The following is a 26,455-nucleotide window of genomic DNA, read 5'->3' as shown; positions in this document are numbered from 1 at the left end:
TCTTTTTAGCTTGTCATCAGTTTTCTAAATTTTTACTCATTTAAGCGACTTGTTTAAACACTTGATTCAGAGCACATTGCACAACACCATCTTCCATTAGCAGGGCATCCACAATTATTGTGTGATCTCAATTTGTGCACTCATTTTTATGAAAAGAATGAATAAAATATAGTCAGCCTATACAAATGCTTTCTGCGGGATCATAATAACTGCTGAACATTCAGCTTTTCATCACAGGAATACATTTTTTTTTTAATATATTAAAATAGAAAACAGTTTTTATTGTAATATTATTTGACAATACTACTGTTTATAATAATAATAATAATAATAATAATAATAATAATAATAATAATAATAATAATAATAATAATAAAATAAAATGCAGCATTGGTGAACAAAACCAAATTATTTAAAATAAAGTCTTAGCATAATAAATAAAATACATCATATATTCATATTATATAATATTATATTAGATAAAAGTGTGTGTAAATATTGTTTACTTTAACAAAAGCTAAAGTTAAGCAGCTCCATCTTACAAAATTATATTTATTAAATTAGTCATTACCATTTGTACACAAAATTATCCACTCACTAAGAAGGGCTCTTGACCTCAAAATGAATGAAACGTCTCCTTTCCTCCAGTCCAACGGATGGCGCTACTGCATCTGAAAAAAAGGGGGTGGAAGAAGAAAGACAGAAGTAGGCGTTAAGACTGACGTGCCTGCCAGATAACAATAGTGAAGACGTGTTCCTCACGCGTTCACGCTCACCAAAAGTTCTTTCAACAATCCACCAAGATGGGAATCCGAAAGAAGAACAACAAGAACCCTCCGGTGCTCAGCCACGAGTTTGTGATCCAGAACCACGCGGATATTGTGTCCTGCGTTGCTATGGTGTTTCTGCTGGGTCTTATGTTTGAGGTAAGAATCCACTTTTTAAATGAATGAATTCGCTCTTACAGATGTAAGACCAGTCTGGAGTCAAAGGTGACAAAATCAGCCTGATCGGTGTTTATATTTTGGCTTTTTTTCTTCTATGAGAAATCTAACGGATCTTTCGTGTTCTGTCATACAGTACCCTTTCACTTCCTTTAACTGCAGATAGAACTGTTACTTTTTGGTTTAACCTTTTAAAGTGCAGCATTTTTTTAATCCTCTTGTATATTTATGATTCATATAAATTAAACTTTTAGAGTAACGTTAGGTTTTACTGTCAGGCTTTGCATTCAAATAGCTGGGACTTTAGATTCACACAGACATGATGCGTGAGCGCGAGAGAGGAATTCCCTGTGAAGCGATTAAGGGAACTTTTAAACCCGCGAGCTAAAAATAAATAAAAATCACCCGCGCAAATTTATTATATTTAAATGAGTGTTGAACGGAAAATCTGAGTTGATTTGTAAAGATGATTACGTAACATTGTAGCTGCACTGATACTTTGACGCGCAAATGAAGTGTTACGTGGCAATCGGAGAAAGACCGCGCGCTGTCACCGGTGCACAGCGGCAGCACGGTCACGATTCTTGTTACTAAAACGATTTTACTGATAGTAACCTAATGATTTTACACTCTCAGCACTCGTTAGGAATGCGAGTATGCACAACCGTTAGATTTGAACGATAGTTTGCTACAATCAGCGCCAGTGCTGGTGCATCATGGGAAATGACGTTTACACTACTAGAACAGATTTTTTTGTACTTAAAGAGCATTTCTAAAGTAAATTATTGTATACTATACATTAGAATATCTTAGAAAATGTGTTTGATGAGAAACTGATTGTAATTAGTGTGTGTATATATATATATATATATATATATATATATATATATATATATATATATATATCTCTCATTCCCTTAGGGAAAATTGTACACAAAAATATAACTCATGTATTTACCCTCATGTTGCTTACAATCTGCATGACTTATTTTTTTAACACCATTCATTTGCATTGGAAACCTTATTTTACATACAATTGAAGTGAATGATGACAGTCTGGCTGCCGTTCTCTATTGACAGCGTTTTCATTTTGAGATTAACTATTACTTTATTTGTGTATTGACTGCATTTTTATATTTCCCTCCATGTAGATTACGTCAAAGGTAGCGGTTTTGTTCATAACTGTGCAATACAATGTAACAATTCCAGCAAATGGTAAGTATGCTCAAGAAGTTACCATACTTGGTGTGCAATCATGCAATTTAGCATTTAATAAGACTGCATTATGATAATTTTTACGCTTGTATTTTTTTTGATTGCAACACATGATTATTGCTGTTAAAAGTGTTCATCATCTGATTGATTACATCATCTGAATTTTAACTTGCCATATGTAACCTCAATTTGACAATCACCATTGATAAGCTACTACTCAATATATTATAGAAATGTAATTTTCCTTAAAGCTGCTTTGCAATGATTTATCGTGAATCGCGCTATAAAATAAACTTGAATTTTGTTTCATGGATTTTAGGAGGTCCAGAGGAAACAGCAGTGAATTACTTCCATTACGGTCTGAAAGATGTGGCCACTGTCTTCTTCTACATGCTGGTTGCCATCATTATGCACGCCATTATTCAGGAATATGTGCTAGATGTAAGTATCCTGTATAAACTGAATAACCTTGCGATGTTTTATCTGAAACAACTAACGTTTGTCCATAAATGTTCACGTGAATCTTAATAGCTAGTACTAATACATGTTTTGATTTGTGTGGCCATTTATTTGAATCCACGACTCTTCAGAAAATCAACAGGAAGATGCACTTCTCCAAAACCAAGCACAGCAAGTTCAATGAGTCGGGTCAGCTGAGTGCCTTCTACCTCTTCTCCTGCCTGTGGGGAGCCAGCATTCTTGTTTCTGTAAGAGCCTCACTACTCTGCTACATATAAATATGAGCTTGGTGTTTATAACGGTGTCTGGAAGATTCATCTGACTTGATCTGCTTCCTCTGAAGGAGAACCTCTTGTCCAATCCGGTCAGCCTTTGGGACGGTTACCCACACACTCTTATGGCGTAAGTACAGCTGTCTGTGTGGCTGGGAAGTGCAGATGAATTTAAATGCATAGCATGTTGAAATTGAAAATAATGGAATATGTTGATTAACAAAAGGGTGTTTCAATGTGGGCCATGGAATGGTGGAGGTTCATATTCTATCTAGCTTCACATCTGCTGCATGAGCACTCATAAAATACATCTTCTTTAGTAAACTGATCTCCCAGGCTGGTTCGAATCGAGAAGACAGTTTAAAAGATTTCTCAAGACTCCTGATCAAATTACCTTGCATTAGTCTACCTCTAATTCTCTCTTCTGATTTTTGTAGACCTACTGTATGGAACACACCGCTTGCAAATGCAGTTATCATTGATGTTTGACTTCCAGGAGTCGTGGAGATGTTAAAGTTGTTGCTTGTCTTGTTTCAGGTTCCAGCTGAAGTTCTACTACATCTGTCAGCTTGGTTACTGGCTTCATGCTATCCCTGAGCTCTACTTCCAGAAGACCAAGAAAGTAAGCAAGCAAAGGGTTTGAGGATGCGCAAACATGTATTGAAAACCATATCCATGCATCCTGCTATTGTGAACGGATTGATTTCTTTTTCCAGTGCCTTTGTGTTTACCAAACATTTACTTTATGGAAATTTAGTGAAGACATGACAATAGACCAACACTGTGGACATTTTCAGATGTGCATACAAGGAGTTAATTTATTTGGATGTTTTAGTAAATGTTGCTTTGTTTTATTTTTCAGGAGGACATTCCTCGTCAGCTTGTTTATATCAGTCTTTACCTGGTCCACATCACTGGGGCATATGTTCTGAAGTAAGCAATGTTTATTAATCATCATTAACGGTTGTCAGGGCACACGTTTTTTTTGCTACTTTTTTTTACTACAACATAAATTACCTGTTCACTTGAACATTAAATCTAATTGATCCAGAATCCTGCTCTAAATACTCGACCTCTCATAAAATGTAGAGAATAAGTCTCATGGTTTCCATAAAAAAATTAAGCAGCTCAGCTGTTTTCAACATTGATAACCAAATCAGCATATTAGAATGATTCTGAAGGACCATGTGACACTGAAGACTGGAGTAATGAAGCCGAGAAATCACCTTTGCCATCACAGTAATAAATAGTGTTTTAAAATTACATTAAAATCGTTTTAAATTGTAATGATATTTCAAAATATTACAGCTTTTACTGCATTTCTGATCAAATAAATGCAGCCTTTTTGAGCACCCCCCCCCCCCCCCCTCCCAAATATATATATATAACTTACTGACTGACTGACTGCAAACTTTTAGAAATCAGATATTTTTGATTGGCTGTTGTTGCACCTGATTATGACATGGTTTAAAATGAATTCCAAGGTCACAGGAAATTACACTTTTTAAAGACTCTTTAAAGTACAGCATTTTCACTTATGTTTAAACCATTAATGATGTGTTTTCCAGTCTGAACCGGTTGGGCCTGGTTTTGCTGGTTCTGCATTACTTTGTTGAGTTCCTCTTCCATGTATCCCGACTCATTTACTTCAGCAATGAAGACAGACAGACCGGGTCAGTGCTGTTCATTACAGACCAAGTCCAGTTAATAAACACCTCTACTGATTTTTACTGTGCACATTTCTGTGTTTGAAACTCAGGAAAGGATGGCCAATATGAAGCATGTTGTGTATGTTCACAGGTTTACAGTGTGGGCTGTTCTGTTTGTGCTGGGCCGGTTGTTGACTCTTTCCCTGTCTGTTCTCACTGTGGGCTTTGGGCTGGCCGGAGCAGAGAAACAGGGTCTGAACCTCGCAGAGGGAAACTTTAATATCCTGGTTGTTCGGTGAGCTGGGTGGTATTCATCTTGTTGTATTCCTTCATCTTTGCAAAGGAAAGGAAGGAAAATAATTAAGATCAATCATGCAAATGTCTTAAGGCATTTTGGATTGCTCTTCAGAAATTTTTCAAGAAGCAATTTTTAGCAACTTATTATAAAGCAAGTGCCTTGTTTTCTGTAGAGCTTTAAAGGAAGAAAATCTGTGTTAAAATCAAATGGTCTGTACCATGCCGGTTTTGTGGCATGTGCAAGGCTGTCCAAATCTGATTTGCACAGTTTTGTTTTGAAGTGTTTGGTTTTCAGTATAAAAGTGTAGAGTGAGAGTGCCAAAAAAAAACCTCTTGGCATCAAATATAAAAATTTGCTCTAGTGGCCCAAAATTTCCAGTCTGCCCTCAAAATAGTCTCAACTCATAATATGCATAATATATAATCAGATTATAAAAGCTTTTCTACTTAAAGTGAGAGCCTTTTGGATGGATATGATTCATTTAAATGCCAGATGATGGAAAAGCAATGACGACCTTTTGCCTTATTGTTGTTTGTAATGGCACTCTGTTGCTCTCAGGTTGACTGTCCTGGCTGCAATATGCACCTCTCAGGCTTTTATGATGTGGAAATTTATCAACTTCCAGCTGCGACGATGGAGAGAACACGCACAGACCCAGACCTTAAAGAAGAAATCATCCTCTTCTAAGAGCAAATCAAAGAAAGGTCAGTATTGCCAACTTAAGATCAGTTTACACGTTTATTAAAATACTACACACTATTCTAATGTTCCAGTTAGGGGCGGGTGATATGACTGATGATATGAGTCATTTTAGAGGATGCTGCCACTTTATTTTACCAATATACAGACATGCATCTGATTTCCTCCCAACGGTTTGCATTCACTAAAGACATAAACGTTTACATGAATACTTGCCGAAATGGCACTTTGACAATTTTGTGCGTATCTGACCACTGACATGCAGAAAGCAATAAAGAAAACTAGGTTTTGAGTTGTATGCTGTCTGAGAGATGTGCATGTTTTGGGTGTAAGCCAACGCAAGTACTGTACCGAGGTATATTTTGCGCCTTATTGCACAAAAATGAAAATTCTGTTTAGTTCATTACTCACCCTCATGTTGTTCCAAACCTGTAAGACTTTCGTTCATTTGTCACATAGACTATTTTAACAGTCCTTCCTACATTTTGTTACTGTTTTTGGAGGGTCAGAAAGCTCTCATATTTCATCAGAAATACCTTACAGGTTTGGAACGATATGACGGTTAGTAATCAATGACAGAATTATTTTTTTTGTGTGTTAACTATACCTTTAACATTCTTTAACAAAGAAGGGTTAGAATCTACATTTTAAGCTATAACGTACTTCAGACTGTACTGTTTTGTGAATATAGAGTTGTTTTAAAGCGTATTGCTCTTATTAAAGGGATAGTTCACCCAAAAAAAAAAAATTTTTTTTTTATCTGCTTACCCCCAGGGCATGCAAGATGTAAGTGATTTTGTTTCTTCAGTAGAACACAGAGATTTTTAGCTCAAACTGTTTTAGTCTATCAGTCTTATAATGTAAGTGGATGGTAATCACAAAAAAAAACATACACAGATAAAACCAAATTAAACCCTGTGGCTAGTCATGATACATTGATGTATAAAGACACAAAACGATACGCCTGTGCAAGAAACTGAACAGTATTTGTCTTGGACCATTGCCTCTATTTTCAATCTCAATTAGGAGTGTATGCAGAAGAATTTGTCCTCAACTTTGTGCGGTACACGTGCATACTGAACCGAAAGACCCGAACCAAAAATGTTTGGTAAAATTGTCATTTACTCATGCTCACAAGTTCTTCCAAGCCTGTACGAATTACTTTCAGCTATTTTGTTAACCAAACAGTTAATAGTAGCTGTTGACTTCCATGGTATGGGGAAAAAAATACTATGAAAATGGCAATCCTTCAAATCACCTATTACATTTGAACAATTTATTAGAGCTGCACGATAAATCAGATGTGATATTTAATGCACATCTTGTCAATAAAGCCGGTTCTGTTATCAGCGGTAAATCTCCATTATCTGGGCGATTTCACATGGAGCAGCATTAACTACACAGAGCCGTTGTTCACTGACAAGCTGGGCAAAACATGCCCAAAATATGATTGTGTTTTTGTGCAGCTTGTCAGTGAACAGCGGCTCTGTGTAGTTAATGATGCTTCATGTAAAAGTACGTAAGTGATGGAGATTTAGTGCTGATTACAGAACCGGCTTTACTGACAAGATGTGCATTAAATATTGGGTGTGATTTTTATCGTGCAGCCCTACCATTTATTATTGTCTCATCGTTAGTATATATATAAATAGTCATACTAAAGCCTGTTTTTCACTTAATTCTATTTGTATTACTCATTTGTCAAAATAATCAGTAGATAACATGATTTACCAAAACAATTATTAGTTGCAGTCCTAGAATAGTTAAAATATTTCAAAATACAATTGTATTGTTTTGATTTCTGTGATTTTTAAAAGACAAATATATTGTAATTTAATTTTTTTATTATTAAAATGTATTTAAACCTAGTGAACCAAGTATCTGCATACCTCGTGAGCTCATGAAGTGTATTTTCACACACCCTAGTTATCTAATTTCCCAAGTGTATGATACAGATTTCATTCTTCAGGTCAGTCATATTTATAAAAAAAAAAAAATCAGTTTGAAAAAGGAAAGCTACAACTTTGCCATAATATCCTTTCAAATGTTAAAGTTGCCACAGCCATTGCGTGGTCATATTTGTGCCATTTAGTTTATTTGAATTTGAAATATAATAACACAATATTTTGATAATTTCAATTTCGAACAAAATATTTCAATATATATATTTTTTTTTTTTAGTCCATGAAAACCAAAAAGTAGTGCTTAAAAATTCCTGTCCTGGAATTTAATTTTGCAGTTTCTGTACGAACCCTGTTGAAATATTTCCATGGCTTTCTAACATTTACAGATGGAGAATATATCTGTGAAATGTAAGTTATGCATTCAGGAACACAGCACATCTCGAACACATTAAACAGTGCGAGTAGCCTAGTGTCTCTGTCAGCAGCACAAGCTGACTTTCTGTCCGAGCATCTGACTGGCCGAGCCGCTTAAACTAATATAACAGCAAACTATAAACTGTCTTACCGTTTTTTTAAAGGCCTTAATATGAAGCTTGCCACACGATTAGAACAAATTGGATTATGCACTTTCTCCGCAGCAGCTCCGACAGTGTCCTTGGCAATATTCTCAGATGCGCTCATATCAAACTACTGTATATCGATATAAACTGTATTGGCTCATATTGAATCGCTTATAAAGAAAATAACAATATATCGTACAAACTCGATATACCGCCTAGCCCTACGATGTGCGCATCCGCAAAGTCACATCATGGGATGCGTGTATTTAGTAGGTCTATGCTGATCGTTATATTCATACTGATAGTTTTCTTTGAACACCCCGGATGTGAAAAGCAACTGTTTCTAATCATTTGAACAGTCTGTCATAAATAAAACGCGGGAGCAGTTTGCTGTCTGGGATTTGAGGTCACATTACATCTAGTGTGTATTCAGCATCACTGATTATATTGGATTGGGTTTCTACTAAATTTTGTTGTGTCGGGTCTAGTGGTCGACCAATATTGTTTTTTGTTTTTTTTGACTGCTGATATCTTGGAAAGCAGGGTGGCCGATAGCCAATATCATTTTTTTTTTTGTTAATTCGTATATAAGAAATTTGAATTCATTTGACAATGGATAAAAAAAATAATTAATATGTTAAATAAACATACTTTGGAAACAAGGTATTTTTCACAAATAAATATTTAATAAAAATATAATTAAAAAGGAAGTAATCTGTAACCAACAGGGGACTCGGTATTCTGGGAAGTTTGTGTGCATTGGGAATCCTATTTTTCAAATAAAGCCAGGGTAACACTCATTTTACATACAGCACACAGTGAAAATGACATAAATATGAAAGTGGGCAACTGCATAAAGTGCAGCATAATTTGAAATCACGAGTTTATAATTTAAAGCACTCAATTCACACTGACCAACCATCACACAGAGAACACGCGATCATGAATCATTGATTATTGTTTGGTTTTTTTATGTATACATCTTGCAGCCCTTAATGTGACTTCAAGTCCAAGTAATGGTAATCCATACTTAAAAATAATTTGTTTACAGTATTTAACCCATCCAAGTTTGTGCACACACATTAGGAGTAGTGAACACACACACACACACACCCATAGCACTGGTGCCTGAGGACCAAGGATTAAATGCCTTCCTTAAGGACACCTCAGATGTGGGTAATGAGTGTGGCAGAGCGCGCTGTTCATTCACTTCCCCCACCAACATTTCCTGCCATTTGAGACTCGAACCTGCAACCTTCAGGTTACAACTCTCTAACCATCAGGCCACAACTGCCCCTATTTAATAACCATTGTCAATGCTGGAGTAATGACTGGTGAAAATTCAGCGTTGCCACTACAAAAATAAATAAAAATTTGAAATGTATTAAAACAGAAGATCTTTTTCAATTTTCATTTTCTGTATATTTGTATTGCTTTTACTGTATTTTTGATCAAATAAATGCAGCCATGGTGAGTATAAGAGACTTTTTGAAAAAAACAAAAACAAAAAAAAAAACATTTATCTTAAACCTTTGAAAAATAGTAACCACACTTAAGGTATCCAAGTATCTACAAACTCACTTGTGTGAATCATCTTCTCATTTGTATTTTCACAGCCAATGGAGTAAACGGATCTGTTGGAGCCAGTGGAGCAGATTCCCCAAGAGCGAGGAAGGAGAAGTCATCATAAACTGCTCTTGATCCCAACTTCTGCCCTGGCTGAAATCAGCCTGATCATTCCTCTCCCTTCTCTCGTCCCACAGTTTATCTGTAGCCCCTTTTCCCTTTCCCCTCTTGTTTATCTGAAAAAAAAAAAAAAAAAAAACTTGCAATATGACATCCTCATCCTGCATCTTGATACTGTAGGATGCTGAATGCTGTATTTCATGAATCCATCCAACTATTATGTCTCTTTGCAAGAAGGGCTTAAGGAAAAGTGGCTTTGGGGAATTCTGGAGGGGGTCTTTTTATTCCCCCCTTACATTTGTTTCCTTATTGTGAAGGTCCATATGCTCTTTGCTTTATTTGCTTAATGCTGCAATCCCAAATCCAAATCTATGATCCAGCCATACCTACAAAGAAAACATGAAAGCTGTGGGGAAAATGTAACTTATTTTTACAAGTGCCTAACCATACATCATTTTGACAGATCAGAGAGGAATATCTCAGTATTTTAACTTGAGTTTGAAATCAGGGTTGTATTTAAAGTTCTCTGAAAGCTCACAGTTTTTGTTGACTCTATCATGCATTTAGAACCACGTCTAATGTCTTTTCATTTCTGTTGTATAAATGCATTGTCACATTTTTCATTAGAAAAAAAGATAAGCAAAAATGTTAATTTGATGCCTTTTTAATGAATTCCATTCAGTTGCACTGTACTGCATGACTGGTCAAGGTAAGCAAAAAGTGTAATGTTTCACAAACTGTTAAATTAGCAAAGGATGATGAACAAAATGAACAAAAGCTGTGTGCTTTTGATTTGTCAGTAGATTATACCTTTTATTCTTGAACTTGATAAATCTGACTTTGCGGTTTGATGTTGATTACACATGTCAAATCACAAGTGTCTTTCCAGTGAGAGTGTGAGACTGAAGTCAGGATCTAAGGCAAAGTTCTCAGAAATCATTTTCATTGATCGTTTTGATTTAAAAACAACAGTATATAGAGAATGACGTTCAATAATAATAAAAGCATTGTCATCTCACAATTATTTTACCCAAGTACAACCAATGAGAAAGACAACCAGTGAATGCATAAATAAAATGTTTGTTTTCACAGTGTTTGTCCCATAGCTCTGTATTGGTTATCAGTCTGTTTTACCACATTTTAGAAAACAACGGGCAAAACGTTTTCAAAAATATTATTTTTGTAATGAATTCGTGAAAAGCGGTTGAATTCACTGAACCGCTAAAAAACTGACTTTTTTCAAACAGCGTTTCGAGTCCGAGTTAGTCAGAGAGCGCCAAATAACACTCGTGAACAGTAACCATAGCAACAGTTGCTCGTGAATCTAACTGGCAGAGAAAAGGGATAGGCCTAATAATAATAATACATTTGGAGAAAAAAAGGGAAAATTATTTAATAAAGGGATACGTAATTCTCAAATGGAATACAGTAAAAAAAAAAACATTCTGAAAACTTGATTTTCATTTTGCTTTAAGAGGTCATTTTTCTTTCAAGTGTCGGTGTTGACCATGTGGTGGCGCTGTTCGCCAAGATGTTTCTTTATAGTAAGCACAGTGATATTCATTGGTTTTCACAAATCATTCTTCGCGTACGTTGTGGGTATTTTCCATTAGCAAAAGTAGAAAATATGAAACCAAAATAACATTTCTTTAAATGCTTTCCTGAACTGATAGGGCAGTCTCTTTCGGGACGTTTCGTTACTGCAACACCGCGCTGTTTCACAATTGTTGTCAAGCGCGTGCCAGTCCGAAAGAGTGTGAACAGCGAATATTGCATAAGTCACTGTTTGAAGATTTCCCTTTGAGAGAAGTTAGACTCGCTGTAGACCTTTGGTCGACACGCCGTACTATTCGTTTCGATTCGCCCGTGCTTCATCTCGCTCGCTGGCTGGCTTCACATGGAAGGATTCTTCTACAGGAAATCAACCTGTCGCCGTGTGGGGTTTGATCGGATACCTGACACAATTTGGGGTTTATCGCAGTGCTGAGTAATCACGGTAAGCGTTGGCTTTCTGCCCGTCAAACAGTCACTGAGCTCGTGGCCATTTGAGGCTTGTATTCTGGAAGAAAAGTAAGAAATGTTTGTGTATTTGATAACAACGCAGCTATGATACATGGTGGCGTACTAAGACTGTAAAAAAAACCTTATAGGGGCTTCTTCTCATGGTATTTCACAGATGTTCTTTACCTTTAAACGACGGATACAGATGTGGACTCATAACCGAGGAAATGTGTCGGATAAATGCAACAACAAAAAATAATTATTTTAATATTTTATTATTAAGCTATAATAACATTTCCTTCAGTGATGTGACAAAATCTTCATATATTGATTGTTTTTCAGGACAGACTCGCAAGACTTGAAACGTTTAGCTATAACAATTATTTAAACGTCTAGAAGATATAAGAAAAAAAAGACTAATGGCGGATAAAACTGGATTTAAAGGGACTATTTACTGTTCTCATACTCAAACGCTCTTGAATTTTCTCTTATATTGTCAGGGCCTTAACTTGGTGGACAATGTTCTGATGTCACGTTTGTACTTTGTTTTATTACAAAAGTTTTTATTTACTAACTCATGTAGGTTTAAATGTATATTAAGAGTCCTGAAGTAATAAACCATAACACGCAGGATGAGATGTATGGAGGTCTGGAAAGTAGTTTCATGTGGCTCAATCTAATGTGACTTCTAATTAAGCTGTTATGACATTGATAATAGAGTGCAGATTGCTTTGGGTTTGGGATAACAACAACACCGACTCGTAACCGGACCACTCTGGCACACTTTTTCCTCCCACGGCACCAGTTTAAAGGCGAAAGCTTTTGTAAACTGGCCTTTCAACACTGTTTTGATCACCTCCCGTAATATTATGAAACCCACAAAGACTCAGAGAATCCAATCCAGCGGGTGAGCAGTGTCCTTACGTTTGCTGTATCATCATTTTGCCTCGTTGCTCACTGCGAGGTTGCTATGCAGGCTAGAGTAAACGAGTAGATACTGGTGCCCAGAGTATGTGGGGGAGGTTTTGCTGGCGAGATAAACAAGCAGCCAGCCATCGTTAGGCATAAGGCAGCAGAAACATGGCGGCGGCAGTTAACTATAATGCTGTTTCACCAACCCGAAGGTCAGAGCTGGACGTAACGTACAGGATTTAAAAGGAAACAAAACACCGTAAGTCAGACGTGGTTGCAAATGTTGATTGTTTGCCAGTGAATGGCGGTTTGGGGTGGCTTTGTAACGCGATTTTTACACACTCGCTGCAGGATCCAATCACAGTTCCGCGGCGGCGGTATCCTGCATTAGCTTGCTAAACCAGCTACACTCGCTATTTCAGCCTGGCCACTTTGCAAAGTTAGAGAGTTGTGTTTTGCCTGTTGTCGTTGTGTAAACAAATCTCTTTGCGCGACCTTGAAGCGGATGCACGGCTGTTATTGTTTTAACATTTCAATTGTTTTGCTTATTTACTTAATTCGCCCGCGCTGCTCCCGTTTGAGCGATTAAGTTTAGCCAGCTCCCCCTCTTATTTGCCTGGCTAGCTTTAGCCTGCGAGCCTCCATTTGACTAGGCGAGGAAGGCAAGTCCAGCGATATTCAGTGGGGTTTTAACTTTAGCTGGCCGAGCGGTTACATCGTAACGGATGAATGGAGTTCCACTGGAATGCTTGTGTAGCCAGTCGGACTCTTACAGTTCTAAAGCGAGCCGCTAAAAGCAACAATGTAGCGTTCGCGGGGACGATCTATTGAAAGTAAACGCGCGTTGTTATTTGTCAGTCTCCGCGTGTCGTTTCTATGCGGGTCGAGATTAGTGAGTCAGCTCTTTGCTCAAACTACTGCACGCCACGGATCGGTTTTCTGGAGCTCGACTGATTGAAGAAAGGAAAAGTTGGGGCGCAAGTAGCTGGGAATGCTGCTAATTGGCATTTACCTCGTGATTTGTCTGAGCTGCACTATTTTCACAAGCGCTTATATGTGGAGCAAAGGCTGCTTTTGTCGTCCAGCTCTCCAGGAGATTTTTAGTTTGGTCGACAGAGTTCGTAGCCGCCGTGACGAGGGTTTACGGTGTATGACGTCACGCCGCCGGGTTGTTCATTGGGTCTAGGTCATGTTTAGACCTTAGCATTTAAGTCTCAACTCATCCTGTATACATTTGGACTTGAAAGTTTTTTTTTTGTCTACATTCTATTGTTGTTGTTTTTAACCCACTCTCCCTTTCATCTCACTCATTTAATTCTCATTAAAACTTGGCTATATTGCGAGAATTTGAGAATGGTTTAGGTTCTATTTCGATTCCTCTAAGGATTCCACTTCATTAACCAAGCCATAGACGATTTATTTTGATAACATTTCGCACTACAAGTTCCATTTGTTAACATTAGTTAACTACTTTGGTTAATATGTACGAACAAGGAAAATTACTTCTAAACTGACCTGAGTTAACATGAATTAACAATGGCAGACAGCTGTATTTGTGTTAACAAAGATTAATAAATACAAATTATTGCTCGTTGCTTAATGTCAGTAAATCCATCAACTAATGTCAAATAATATAAAAATATTTGTAAATAAGAAATACGATTTGCTTTTACAGCCCTTAGATTGTATCAAAAGTTACAATGAAGCAGAAATAAATTACAAACAAACACAAAATGTGACATGCTATTAAAATGTGTTAAAAATGCTTTTAAATATAATTATTGGTTAATTTCGAGTAACACGTGACAAAACACTTGTGATTCAGTAGGAGAGTCAACTTACTGATTTAAACTGAAGTGTTTTTGATTCACTATAAAGAATTGGTCCAATAACATATATGTTAATGTAATAATAATAATAATAATAATACAATTGTGTAATATAACTTGTTTGTTTGCTGGTTTTTATTGTATTTGTTATATATTTCTAAAATAGTTTTTGCCATGAAAATAGCCTAAGATGCAGACATGGCATTAAATAAAAAATATACTTTACTGGTCCATAAGAGTGATTGGTTTGGCAATGGTTGCTATATTTTTGCGATTCGGTACAGCAGCGTTGCACGCAACTAGCAAATGAAAGTAGTATTTAGTATCAATTTGTTGTTAACTGAAACGAATGTCATGACTGTTCTGTTTAACCTGTTTCTGTAAAAGAACAGGTTCTCAGCAACCAAACCCTATTGGTTTACTCCATTGGTGGTTTATAAGAAATTAACTGCTTGAATGCCCAAGCTTGGAGCATATGCACTGACAGCTGGTGTTCACCTCAGATTTGCATCAGTGCTGCAGTAGTGCGACTCAGCCTGTTGGACCAGTAGTTCAGTTCATGCAAGCTTTGTTACCCACCTCTTACATCATGCTGACACATTCCACAGTAGGGCTTGTGTGGTGAGCAAATGCTCCCACAGCCCAACATAAGAGTAATGTGTCCATTGCTTTAATTAGTTTGATTTGTGAACAATGCAGAGTATTGTTTGATAGTTTTATGTATATGCAAGCAAACTTGTAATTCTTAAAATTAAATTAGGGGTGTAACGATACGTGTATTCATATTGAACCGTTCGGTACGAGGCTTTCAGTTCGGTACGCATTATGTACCGAACGGTTCGTTGGACTAATTAATTATATTTGAAAAAAAAAAAAAAATTGTGAAATATGAGATGCGTTCAACAAGGTAGTCCAATAACCCAAACGACGTAACAGGCAACGCCCCTGACACTCCCGAAGAAGAAAAAAACTCCAACTTGTATGTTTATGTTAGGCTACTCAGTCAGGCGCTCGCTCACTCAGTACGCGCTGAGTGAGCGAGCAGTTCATGCACGGTACGCAGTGGCCAAAGCGTTTAACAGACCAGAAATAGAAGATCCTCCAATAACCAACAGGTCTGGTGTTTGGGTGCACTTTACCAATCGATTGGGGCATCCAAACAAGCATGGAAATCAATTACGATACAATTAACAGGCCTGCACGTTATTAGATAGAAGAACTGTTATAAATAGAACTTATGCACTGGCAGTTTTGAAAACTCCACCTACTTTGCTCTTGGCATAGTGCAGCGCAAATCGCGTTGTATCTGAAGGGCAACGGTTAGCCCAGGGTCCCGCGCCGCGCATACCGCGTCCTGTGTGAAAGACCCTTTAGCCATTTTGCAACGAGCCTTCAGCGTGTACTGAGTGAGCGAGCGTACTCTGTAGTGGAAAACACAGGTTTTAAGAACATGCTTAATGTAATTGAGCCCCGTTAGCCTACAATATTCCTTCACGAGCCCATTTCAGACAGACCGTAATTCCTGCTTTGTTCCAAAAAACATAAGCCCTATAGAGAACCAATTAAATAAAAACACGCTGAATATAAAGAGTTATAGAGTTCCATATAAAAAGTTACATCTTTGTATTTGTTCATAACTACTACAACAATATATTATTTTCATTTTTTTTTTTTTATAAGGAGCTGTTTTTGTTTTATACAGTATGCTGCTAAGAAAACACCATAGAAGATGGGTAAAGAATAGCTCCATCAGTTCAATGTAAAAAAAACCCCAAAAAACATACTTTGTTAGTTTTAATAAATAAAACATTTTTAAAAAATCAAGGAAATTTATCTGCCATTTTTTTCTTTTTGCTGTATCTAAAACGTACCGAACCGAACCGTGACACCAGTGAATCATATCGAACCGAACCGTGAATTTTGTGAACCGTTACACCCCTAATATATATATATATTTTCTAGCGATTTCTCAGTGAAATTTGTAAACTATGGAGCCGACTTTCCCCCGATCATGTTTACATGCCTGTATTTCTTAACAAGAACATGTAAAACAATAGAAAAAAAAAAGCAAAAAATAATTGCTGACAGTTTCAAAGTTACAAAGTTAACTGTTAGCTACGTTTTGTACAATAGCCTAATTGCTGCATGCTGCTTTACGTTTTTTCTTTGTTCACTTTTTTTTGCTTTTAATCTGTACTTTTGTTTGTTTGCATGCATTGTTAAACGTTTTCAGCTACAAAACACGATGTGTAATGTTCAAGCTTATTGTGTGTAAGCTTGTTCAAAAATGACGGAAACAATAAATGCTGCTGAAATATAACCTCTGTCTCATTAAACTTAATTTAAATAAACGAATATTCAAATATTCGTTTTTTGTGAGCTCAAATATTCGAATGTGATATTTGGGGAAAACGCCCATCCCTACCGAAAATACATATATAGGCCTGATGGCGCACCTGGCAGTGTTCAGCGTGCAGGTTTCACTCTCCTCGTCATTGCGTGGTTTGATACAATGCTCAATATTTCGCTCTATGAATGTTCTCGTGTGCATCCTCTACAAAAATACGAAGTCCGCTCAAATAACATGCTGACAGGAAACTAGTTTACTTGTTCCTGTTTGCAGTAGTGTTACTGTGCTGTAACATGTAGTACAGCTAATACAGTTGTTCATGTAAATTAAGAGCATATTAACTGTTAACAAGCATAACTGTTGATTTTAATAATGTATTAGTAAATGTTGAAATTAACATTAACTAAGATTAATAATTGCTGAAGAACTATTCTATACTATGAGAGATGACTGCACGGGCTGGTTTTGTCCCTGGCCATAATCTATTACATTGTTTGTATACACCACAATATGTAAGCAATACATTTCTATAATGAAGCGTAGATGCAGCTTGAAAACAACGTTCTAATGCACTGCATACGGCGAGGGGGCATCGCTCGTAACTTCAGTGCGAACTGAACCGTACTTCAAGTGCAAACTGTCAACAAACACTTCCTCATCCCCATAATGCACAGCGCAGCTGGTTTAGTCCAAAAATGATCAGTACTTCTTGCAGTTGGGTCTGTTCAAGGTCGGTTCACGTTCTCACCACAAACAAACCACTCCAGAGTTAGTTTGAAAGCGTACCGAGACCACTTCTTCAAGCAGGTCTCTGTACGATAGTTTGGTCCGCCTTTGGTGCGCACCCGAGTGCGATTTGCTGCTTTCACACATGCCCAAACGAACGGCACCAAAGGTGGAAACGAACTCTGGTACGATTCAACCGAACTAAATGAGGCAGGTGTGAAAGGATCCTTAGTTCATTTTAACTAATGAATCTTATTGTAAAGCGTTACCAATATTAATATAAATTCTGTCCAGTTTTATTGTTACTTTCAGTAAAAGTGTGGTTATTTTATTGGCTTGTGTTTTTTAATTTCATTATCATTAAAATTGAGTAAAATTAAAAAGTCTTACAAAATTACTTTATATTACTTAATAAAATAATAAATAATCATTACAAAGCAGTTTTGGTTTCCAGCCAAGTGCAACAAGAATTTTCTGTTTCGGCCCAAAATTTTTATTTCGGTGCATCCCTATCTAAAACTAAACTAAAAATATCCAAATGTCTTGTTTAATTCAATGTGTTATCTGCCATTTCTTTGTAATTATTTGAGAAATTTTATTTACTAATCATTTCTGCGAGAAATTTTCAAATGTACTCAAACTTTTCAAACACGTTTTTTACTAAGAAAAATGTCAAACCCCTGCGGTGTGTTATATAGAATCGTTCTAGTATCAGTATGCAGATTTAGTCAGGAAGCATGTACTTCCTTTTGTAGTAAAAGCTTTCCTGACATCCTGTAGTAGTAGCTGGCTTATTTAGGGATGTTTTCAGTCAGCCAACGCTGTCAGAATGCTATGATGTGGTAAGATGTATTCCCATACAAACTGCTGTGTGTGGGTGTGCCTATATACCGGCAGCACTCACCGACGAGCATGCGTGTATGTAGATGCCATCTAGGTCCCTGTGGCTTAGCGGCATTCATGCGTGGGAATCTAAATATGGCATATCCACCAGTGGATGCCGTGGTCACATGATGGTCCGTTCACATGCAACCAGCCAGCAGTCCAGACCCATGATTTCAAGCTGGATCAGCTGACCTTTGTCTCGCTCTATTGATTGAGGTATTCCATCACAGTGAATCGCAGGCTGATTGTTGAACTTTGATCTTCTGGCAAAGTGCATTCGCCACATTCGCATGCATGCAGCTCTGGGCAGCCTGGTCGCAACGCATGCTCAGCAGAAGGTTGAAAGGAACAGAAATTGGTCACGAGGCTGTTTGATTTTCACGCCACAGTGACAAGATGCAGTCTGTCAGTTAGAGGGATGATCATATGAGTCACTATCAAGTCAAATCAGTGTCAAACGGCATCAGATTGACAACACGAGCACTAAAATCATTGGCTGAGAAAATCAGAAAGATACAGAGGTAATACCCTAATTAATAAATGCATAACGTGGGAAGTGTGTTTTACCGGGACACGGTAGCTCTGTATATTAGGATTACTGTAACCAAATTAAACCTAATTAGAAGAAAGCTGGAAAATTATGACCTTGTCCAGCTTGATTAGGTTAGACCACGGCTGAATGTGTGAACATGCCCTCTCTCTCTCTCTCTCTCTCTCTCTCTCTCTCTCTCTCTACCTTTCATTGGGTTTTGTGTGCATGGGTCCTTTTTTCAGTCTTGTCTCAAATTACACTGGGAGCAAAGGGCAGGGAGGAAACCAGGTCTACCTAAATGACATTGCTGCTCACATTCAACAGTAATGTGCTTTTCTCAGGAAGCATATTTACAAAGCTTCAGCTGGAGTGTGTCCAAAAAATTGTAGTTAGAAACAATAAGCAGTGACTTAAGTCGGAAAATAGCACTGTATGTTGTCAGTATGACTGTCAGTTGAATAATTAATTGCAGTGTTTAATTAATAGATTAATTAATCTTTTTTTTTTCATGTTTTACTTTTTTCATAATTGTTTTTTTTAATAATTATTATTGTTATACACTAATTAGTTGCAATTTTTTTGTGAAATGTTTTTCTTCAATGTTTTATTTTTTAATTGTTTTAAAATAAAATGTATAGCCTCAACATTCTTTTTGCTTTGTATAATGGTTTACTTTTTTTTTAAAAATTTTTTTATTGAATTTAGTTGTTTTACTACCCTAATAACTTTTTTATCTTTTTGTATATATTCTTTTGTGCTTGCCTGAAACATTTAGTATCTTTTCCACATGCTTCACCCTTAATCAAATGAATTACAATTGTATACTAATTAATTGCATTTTTTTTCTTTTTTATTAATTAATTAATTTATTACTTTTTTTAAGTAGTTGTTTTAAAATTACATATACAGCGGTAATAACTTTATCATTTTGTATAATACTTTTTTCTTTCTTCCACACATACCTCACAGTTATTCAAATTAATTTAATTATATGCTAATCAACTACAAATTGTTTTCATTTTGTATTTTTATTTATTTAATTTATAGCTGTACACTTTTTCTTTTTATATATATATATATATTTTGCTGCTTCTCCACATGAATCACATTTAAAGCAAAACAAAATTAATTTCAGTAATTGTTTCTTGTAGTCCTGAAATGATACTGAATGTAAGTTTTGAAGCGTGTTGCCAGGGTAACAGCGGGTAGACGGGCCTGAGGCCTAACAGTGCCAGATGAGCTGAGTTATAATGGCTAGGTTCATTCCACTCACCGCTTCCTCTCACAGACATACTGTCCTTACTCAGAATCTGACCCAGGATTGCTACACACATCTCTCTTAACTCCCCACTTCTGCCTAACGAGCCTGCTGTGTGTGTGTCTGTCCATGATGGCTCTCTGTTCTAAATGTTCTGTCTCTCTGTTGCATACTGGTTTAGTCTCGATAGCTTGGAGTACTTTAAAATCTAGCCCATCCAAATATAAAAAAAATGTCTTGGATTGTTGTTTTTTTTTTTTTTTACTAATTTCTTAATGTGAACATTTTAAGTACTGATATGCTCATTGTTAAAGGGATAGTTCACCCAAAAATGAAAATTCTGTCATTCACTACTCACCCTCGTGTCATTCCAAACCCGTAAGACCTTCATTCATCTTGGGATCTTCATTTACGTCTCTATGCAGAATGCCGTTGTTGTGCCATACACTTAAACAACTGCTCAATGTCATTTGTTTTATCAGTGTACAGTACAATATTTAGAATTATTATTTTCTTGTGTATTGTTCTTCTTGTGTCTCACTTTTTCTTTGCGTTGTCTACCCCTGATATCGACAGAATGTTTCATAATCTCATTGTTTAACGTGTTCTGTAAAACAAAATAATTTTTATCTATAATTCATCTATATTTACACAACGCACACATACACTGCATATCAAATCTGTCGCAAAACCTCAACTGTGCGCATGCCTCAGTGGAACCAGACCATAGGCTTAAATGTTTCTTGGCTTGACTGTTAAAAGCAGATGATTGGCGATTTCCTTATTATATTTCTGTGCCTTGATCGTTGTAATATCCTTGCTGCCCTTGCAGAGAGCTTTCAGATTTAATAAAAAAAAATCTTAATTTGTGTTCCGAAGATGAACGAATGTCTTGTGGTTTTGGAATGACACAAGGGTTGGTAATTAATGAAGTTTTCATTTTTGGGTGAACTAACCACTTAAATACTTCTGAATACTTTGCTTGGGTAAATTTTGTTTAATATTGAAGCAGTTCACAAAACATCCTGATGCAGCCCACACTGCTTTGTGAACATGCAAATTTGTGCTGCATGCCTTCCTCTCAATAACAAAATAAACACACAACAAACTTGACAGCTTTGAGAAAACAGCAGTTAAGCAAGCATCTGAGTATAGCGATGTGGATGTCTGCAGCAGCACTGTACTTCCTTTGACATTTATTTATGTAGCAACTTATACAGTTAATTGCTTTAAAGCAAGCAGCTTTACGGCATCAAACATGAAAAATAGTGTAGTAGTGTACTGGAGAAGTAGTAAGGTGTTTACCAGCTTGAATGTTTATGTATTAAATAAGCTTGTGTGTAGTGTATGAGCTGTAGGAATGGATTGAGAAGCACATCACTAGACCTCAGCTGCGATTACATTTCCTTTTTATTCGAAGAAAGGTTTAAGGGCAGGCAGAAGGAGTGTTACTGATACGGGCACTGAATACGTCGCTTTGCACTTACAAGCGAGACGCTCTTTCTCCTCTCAAGTATGTATTGATTTGACTTTGGCTGGTGACATTGTTATTGCCACAGATATTTACTGTGAAGGTGGCCTTACACAAACTGGCTCACTGCTAAGATAATGGGGGTCATGTAAGCTCCACAAAGAGCAAATGTACCATAGTTGAAGGAATATTCCTAGTTGGGTTGAGTTCACACAATAGTATTTGTGTCACAACATTGATTAGAACAAAAAATGGACAAAAAATTACTCAATTTACTGGTAAGGCTACGTTTTGGAGGATGTAAAAGACGAAAGCTTTTACACACTTTTTTTTGTAATTCTAAATGTAAAATGTAGATCTTACGATCAGTTTCAATCATTTTTGCAGTTGCAGTTGTTTGGCAACAAGGTGTAAAACTACGGAGCCCCGCACATGACATTCAAGAAAAAATAAATAAATTGTGCATACAATTTACTAATTCGTTCCCTTTATGTACTAAAACATGCACATAAATAGTATTTTGTTCCCTCTATTTGCTAAATCATGCCCACAATGTACTAATTAGTTCTCTTGATTTCTCTTGCAAATCAAGGGAACTAATTAGTAAATTGTGTCTCCAATTTATCAATCGAGGGAACGAAATAGTGAATCGTGCACACGATGTAGCCTACTTTTTTTCCTGCATGCCATGAGCGGGGCTCCGTATAAAATTATGTAACCCAAAGTAAGCAATTTTATTGACACTAAAATTGTGTTTGTGTCTTGTGGATATACTATTGAACATTTACAAATCAATTCACTTTGTAAATTCCTCATTAGATATGTTTACATACACAAATTTTTTTGTCAGTAGAAATGAATCCAGTCCAATTTCAGATTCGTAAAGTCGTTTATTTTTGCCCTAAATGTTTAAATTCAATACACAGTCATTTCCGATCAATTTCTTAAGTTCACAATGACATTTCTTAGATTCAACCATTTTTGAGCATAGAACTACTCCAATGAGGGTTAGTTGGCATGTTGTTGCAAAGTGGCTTATAGTCGACAAATTAAGGGGACCATCAAAATAAAATGTAACCACATAAAACTGATTTTTTTTTTCAGTTGGAGTATTAAGCTCACATCAGTAAATCAACATTAGCGCCACAGGAAAGACTCAAATAACTCTCAACATTAAACCACTCACAAGTTGTAGTGAGATACTGTGCAGATCTTAAACAATGAGAGATATGAGACAGTCCATTATACTGTTAATAAAGTAGATTTAATTTGGTGTTCATTGTGTGTTATAAATAATCATACTCTTAAACTTATAACCACAAATATGTAACTATTATAATTGTTGTTATGATTATTCATTGATTCATTGAGTTGATATGTAACTATTATAATTGTTGTTATGATTATTCATTGATTCATTGAGTTGATATATTTTAAGTTTTTTTCTATAATGCATTATGCATTCATTATAATGCCTTAAGAATACCCTCATAATGTATTGTAACTACGGGCTATATAGAAAGTGTTACCAAAGTTTGTTGTCATTTGGAAGTGTGTAGGTCTTATTGCATTTTATGCTGTTACATTATGATTTTATACATTTAGTGGCATAAAATGGTCTTTAAAATGACTAATATCAATTATCACAATTATTTCTGGGGCAACATATCGCACAACAAAAAAGGCCTAGTGAGAATTGGTCGTTATACTAAAGTGTTAACGACTTTTCAGTCCGACTAAGCCATCAATCAACCAACCAGTCAATGTGATTATAAACAGATTAATTGAGTGCATGTAAACACAGCTACTGTAATATTTTTTCTAGGCTATTTTATTTTTTTAAATGGGCATGAGGAAAAGTTATTTAGGGAAGGAAAGTTAGTTCTGTAGACATTTCTGAAGAAAGAAGACTTAATTCAAGTTCAACAGTTGCTCCAGTTGTTCACCAGTGAATTGTGACCTACTTTGATTCTGTTTATGTCGGAAGGAAGGGTCTTTTACCACAAGAACAAAAATCAATCATGTAAAGGCTACCAACAAGTAAAGTTCACCCACTTTGTAGCACGTTCGTAGATGCCCAGCATGGTATCGCTGAGATCTGTGATTGAATGCAGCTGGGTTTTCCACGTTATCACCAGGGCTAACTGGTTACACGCTGCTGGGCGCTCTTAACCCAATTAATGAACCTGAAAAATTAAAGTTGGTAGAAAGATCAGCGCCTTCTTACCGGCACCCTCAGTGAAGTGGATCACAAGGATAATGAGGACGTGGTGTCAGAGGATATGAACTGCAGCTATGTGGAGAGGATGGTGTTCTTTTCACCGCTGTCTGGAGGTCTCTACACGCTGGAGCCCAGCGTGTGCCTGGCAGCAGACCCAGAGTGTAATCCTTGGCATTGAGTGTAGCCTGGCATCGGTTCAGAAAGCCACAGTTAGAGTGGTGAGGGGCCCCTACTTTAAGAAATGCCAAGTCTAAGGAAGGAAACAATGATCACAGGGCAGGTTAACCCAGGGTGGCCAAAAGTTGAGCTTGAGGTTGATGCTGCCAAGAGACGTGGTGCGGCTGTACTTTCGCTTCATTAAAGAGATCTATGCAAGGCTTTCCTGTCCACATTGTAATGTCGGTTCAAGCAGTGGCCAACTACACATTACTGTACTGTGTAAAGAGACCACCGAGACCCCTGCGCAGATTTGAAGCGCTTCAAGATTGCTTCCTGTTCACTGTCAGAGACCCTCGACTGAACTCGACCACACTGAGATCCAGTTCTTACTTGTATCTGGTTTTGCTTAATAAAAAAAAAAACTAAAAAAACTAAACGTTTTTCATAATGGTCAGTTCTGTAAACTGTTAATGAATTATCTTTCTTTATTGCGTCATTCATAATACAGTATTCATTGTCATGACTAGAGTTGGGCAATACAAGCAAAAGGTTAATCTACTAAATCAAAATATATACTGTCATTTAATTTGAAGTTGTTCTTTTTGAAAGAAGTCTCTTGTGCTGACCAAGTATTCATATGATGTTGCTAAAAACAACATTATTTTGTGTATTTGGTGTAAGACGATGTGTTTAAGTGGTTAAAAAAAAACACATTTTTCACTTATACCTGACATTATTGTTGCTCCTCTCTGCCCTGCCTTTCTGAAACGTGTCAGAGCTCATCGTTCTAAAAAGCACGGTGTGCTCTGATTGGCCTGCTATCCAGGGCATTGTGATTGGTCAAATACCTCAAGGGTGTGACAGAAATGTTCCGCCCCTTACCATATTTGGAAACGCACACCATCTCCAAGACATGGCAGCAGCAGTAACAATATTACAGCAAAAATAAATGTTACACCTTCTTTGCATATACATTTGGGTGGTGTTATGCAAATCTTACCACACAGTGACGTAAATATGTGGGGGCGTGTTTGAATGAGCCGTTTTAGGAAAGCATCTCCAAAATTGGAAGGAGATAAAGACTGATTTTGTTGGTCTATTCTGTGTTAAACTGACTCTGATTGAACAGTTTGGATTGCTTGGATTGTTCAAAGACCTGTCATTGAATGACGACTCTAATGTAGTCATCAACCGCTGACAGATACCTCAATAAATGCTTGCCTTGCTTTGGGTTCCAGCTCTGAACGGCCGATGATGAAAGAACCATAGTTGTCACATATACAGTCACCCAGTTGAAAGTATCTTCCAGCAGATCCTCCAGATGGCATAGCTGTAAAATCGTCTGGGTCTACTACCTATCGGCCAGCTCTACAAACTGGGCCACAGATCTAATTGCTCTTTCATGCAGTACGAATTCAGAGGGGAAAAGACTTCTGTGGATGCTTGCCTGCAGCATGCGGGAATGTACATGGTGGCAAAGATACAGCTTCCGCTTGCAAAACAAAAATGCAGCACTAGCAGAAGAACTCATCTTTACAAAAAACACAAAATGCATCGCTTGCTAAAGACCTGACACGGCTGTCCGCACTGTCCAGAAAGTGCAAGCCAGTGTCCGTGCACGGCTTGCAAAAGTCAAATCATCAACAGCAAAACGACTCGGGGACGAAAAAAAAGCAAAAGCCTGTTCATTGCAGTGTTAACAGTTGATATCCTACTCTGGACAATTGAGTTGTGTTCTTCCATTTTCTTCTCCTTGATCGGCCTTCTAATTCATCGTTGATAGCAGTAAACAACAGAACAGTTTTATATTTAAACCAATACTTGGTGCTATTACTAGTAAATGGCCTTAACTGAATCAATTGCTCCTTCAAATTAGCGCTAGTAAAGTTATCCATAATTCTCTCTTCAAGCAAGAGCGTTAGACAGAAGACTTTGGCAGCTATTATCACTGGAGGTTGCTAAGCAGCTTGGTACATTCACCAGCCAGCTCATCTGTCGTCAAAATACATTGCATTGGCTGTTATTTGTCTGCTACGAAACACGCACACACCTTCGTGGCTTGATGCTATTTCCGTACATGTACAGGCAAAGAATACAGAAGTCCTTAATCTGATTGAGCGTTGGCTCTCTCGAAGGAAATTTTTGTAGACCATTCACAAAGGTACCTGTTCTGATGTTTACATTTATGCTGGCTACTTTTAGCTTTGGGATGTCTGTATACAGAAGTAGTTAATTTACTCCTGCACTAAAGTAGCCCTTAAAGCCTCTATAATCAGTCTGCGTCTGTCTGTCATAGATATCTGTGGCTTTGGCACCTGGAATTGTGGGTTGTCAAAACAAATCCTCTCATGCTACACCTGAGGAGACAATTACACATAGACACCCACGTGCCATGCAGGCAGTGGAGGGAATGATTATCTTTATT

The 26,455-nt window shown here is 37.0% G+C and overlaps 2 protein-coding genes across 5 annotated transcripts in view; both read left to right on the top strand.

Moving 5' to 3' along the window:
- The first annotated feature begins 697 nt into the window (after window positions 1–697).
- Window positions 698–10,778, top strand: LOC128013432 (translocating chain-associated membrane protein 1-like 1). Its single transcript, XM_052596420.1, has 11 exons — window positions 698–926; window positions 2,096–2,159; window positions 2,479–2,600; window positions 2,750–2,866; window positions 2,962–3,020; window positions 3,428–3,512; window positions 3,753–3,823; window positions 4,459–4,563; window positions 4,691–4,834; window positions 5,396–5,541; window positions 9,617–10,778. The coding sequence occupies exons 1-11, from the start codon at window positions 804–806 to the stop codon at window positions 9,688–9,690; spliced, it is 1,110 nt and encodes a 369-aa protein (XP_052452380.1). The 5' UTR covers window positions 698–803; the 3' UTR covers window positions 9,691–10,778.
- Window positions 10,779–11,269: 491 nt separating this feature from the next.
- The window catches only part of ncoa2 (nuclear receptor coactivator 2), a 92,525-nt gene continuing 77,339 nt past the window's right edge, over window positions 11,270–26,455 (top strand). The window contains exon 1 of one of the 4 annotated variants that reach the window (XM_052596415.1): window positions 11,270–11,682. The gene's annotated coding sequence lies outside the window, so the exon portion shown is untranslated. Of the gene's footprint in view, window positions 11,683–12,485; window positions 12,859–26,455 lie in introns of those variants that run through there. The other 3 variants (XM_052596413.1, XM_052596417.1, XM_052596414.1) reach the window with 3 other exon arrangements.

This window comes from Carassius gibelio, chromosome B24 (genome assembly GCF_023724105.1).
Source record: "Carassius gibelio isolate Cgi1373 ecotype wild population from Czech Republic chromosome B24, carGib1.2-hapl.c, whole genome shotgun sequence".
In the NCBI taxonomy this organism is placed as follows: domain Eukaryota; kingdom Metazoa; phylum Chordata; class Actinopteri; order Cypriniformes; family Cyprinidae; genus Carassius; species Carassius gibelio.
Note: the sequence above shows the minus strand (reverse complement) of the source record. Positions and strands in the feature narration are given on the sequence as shown.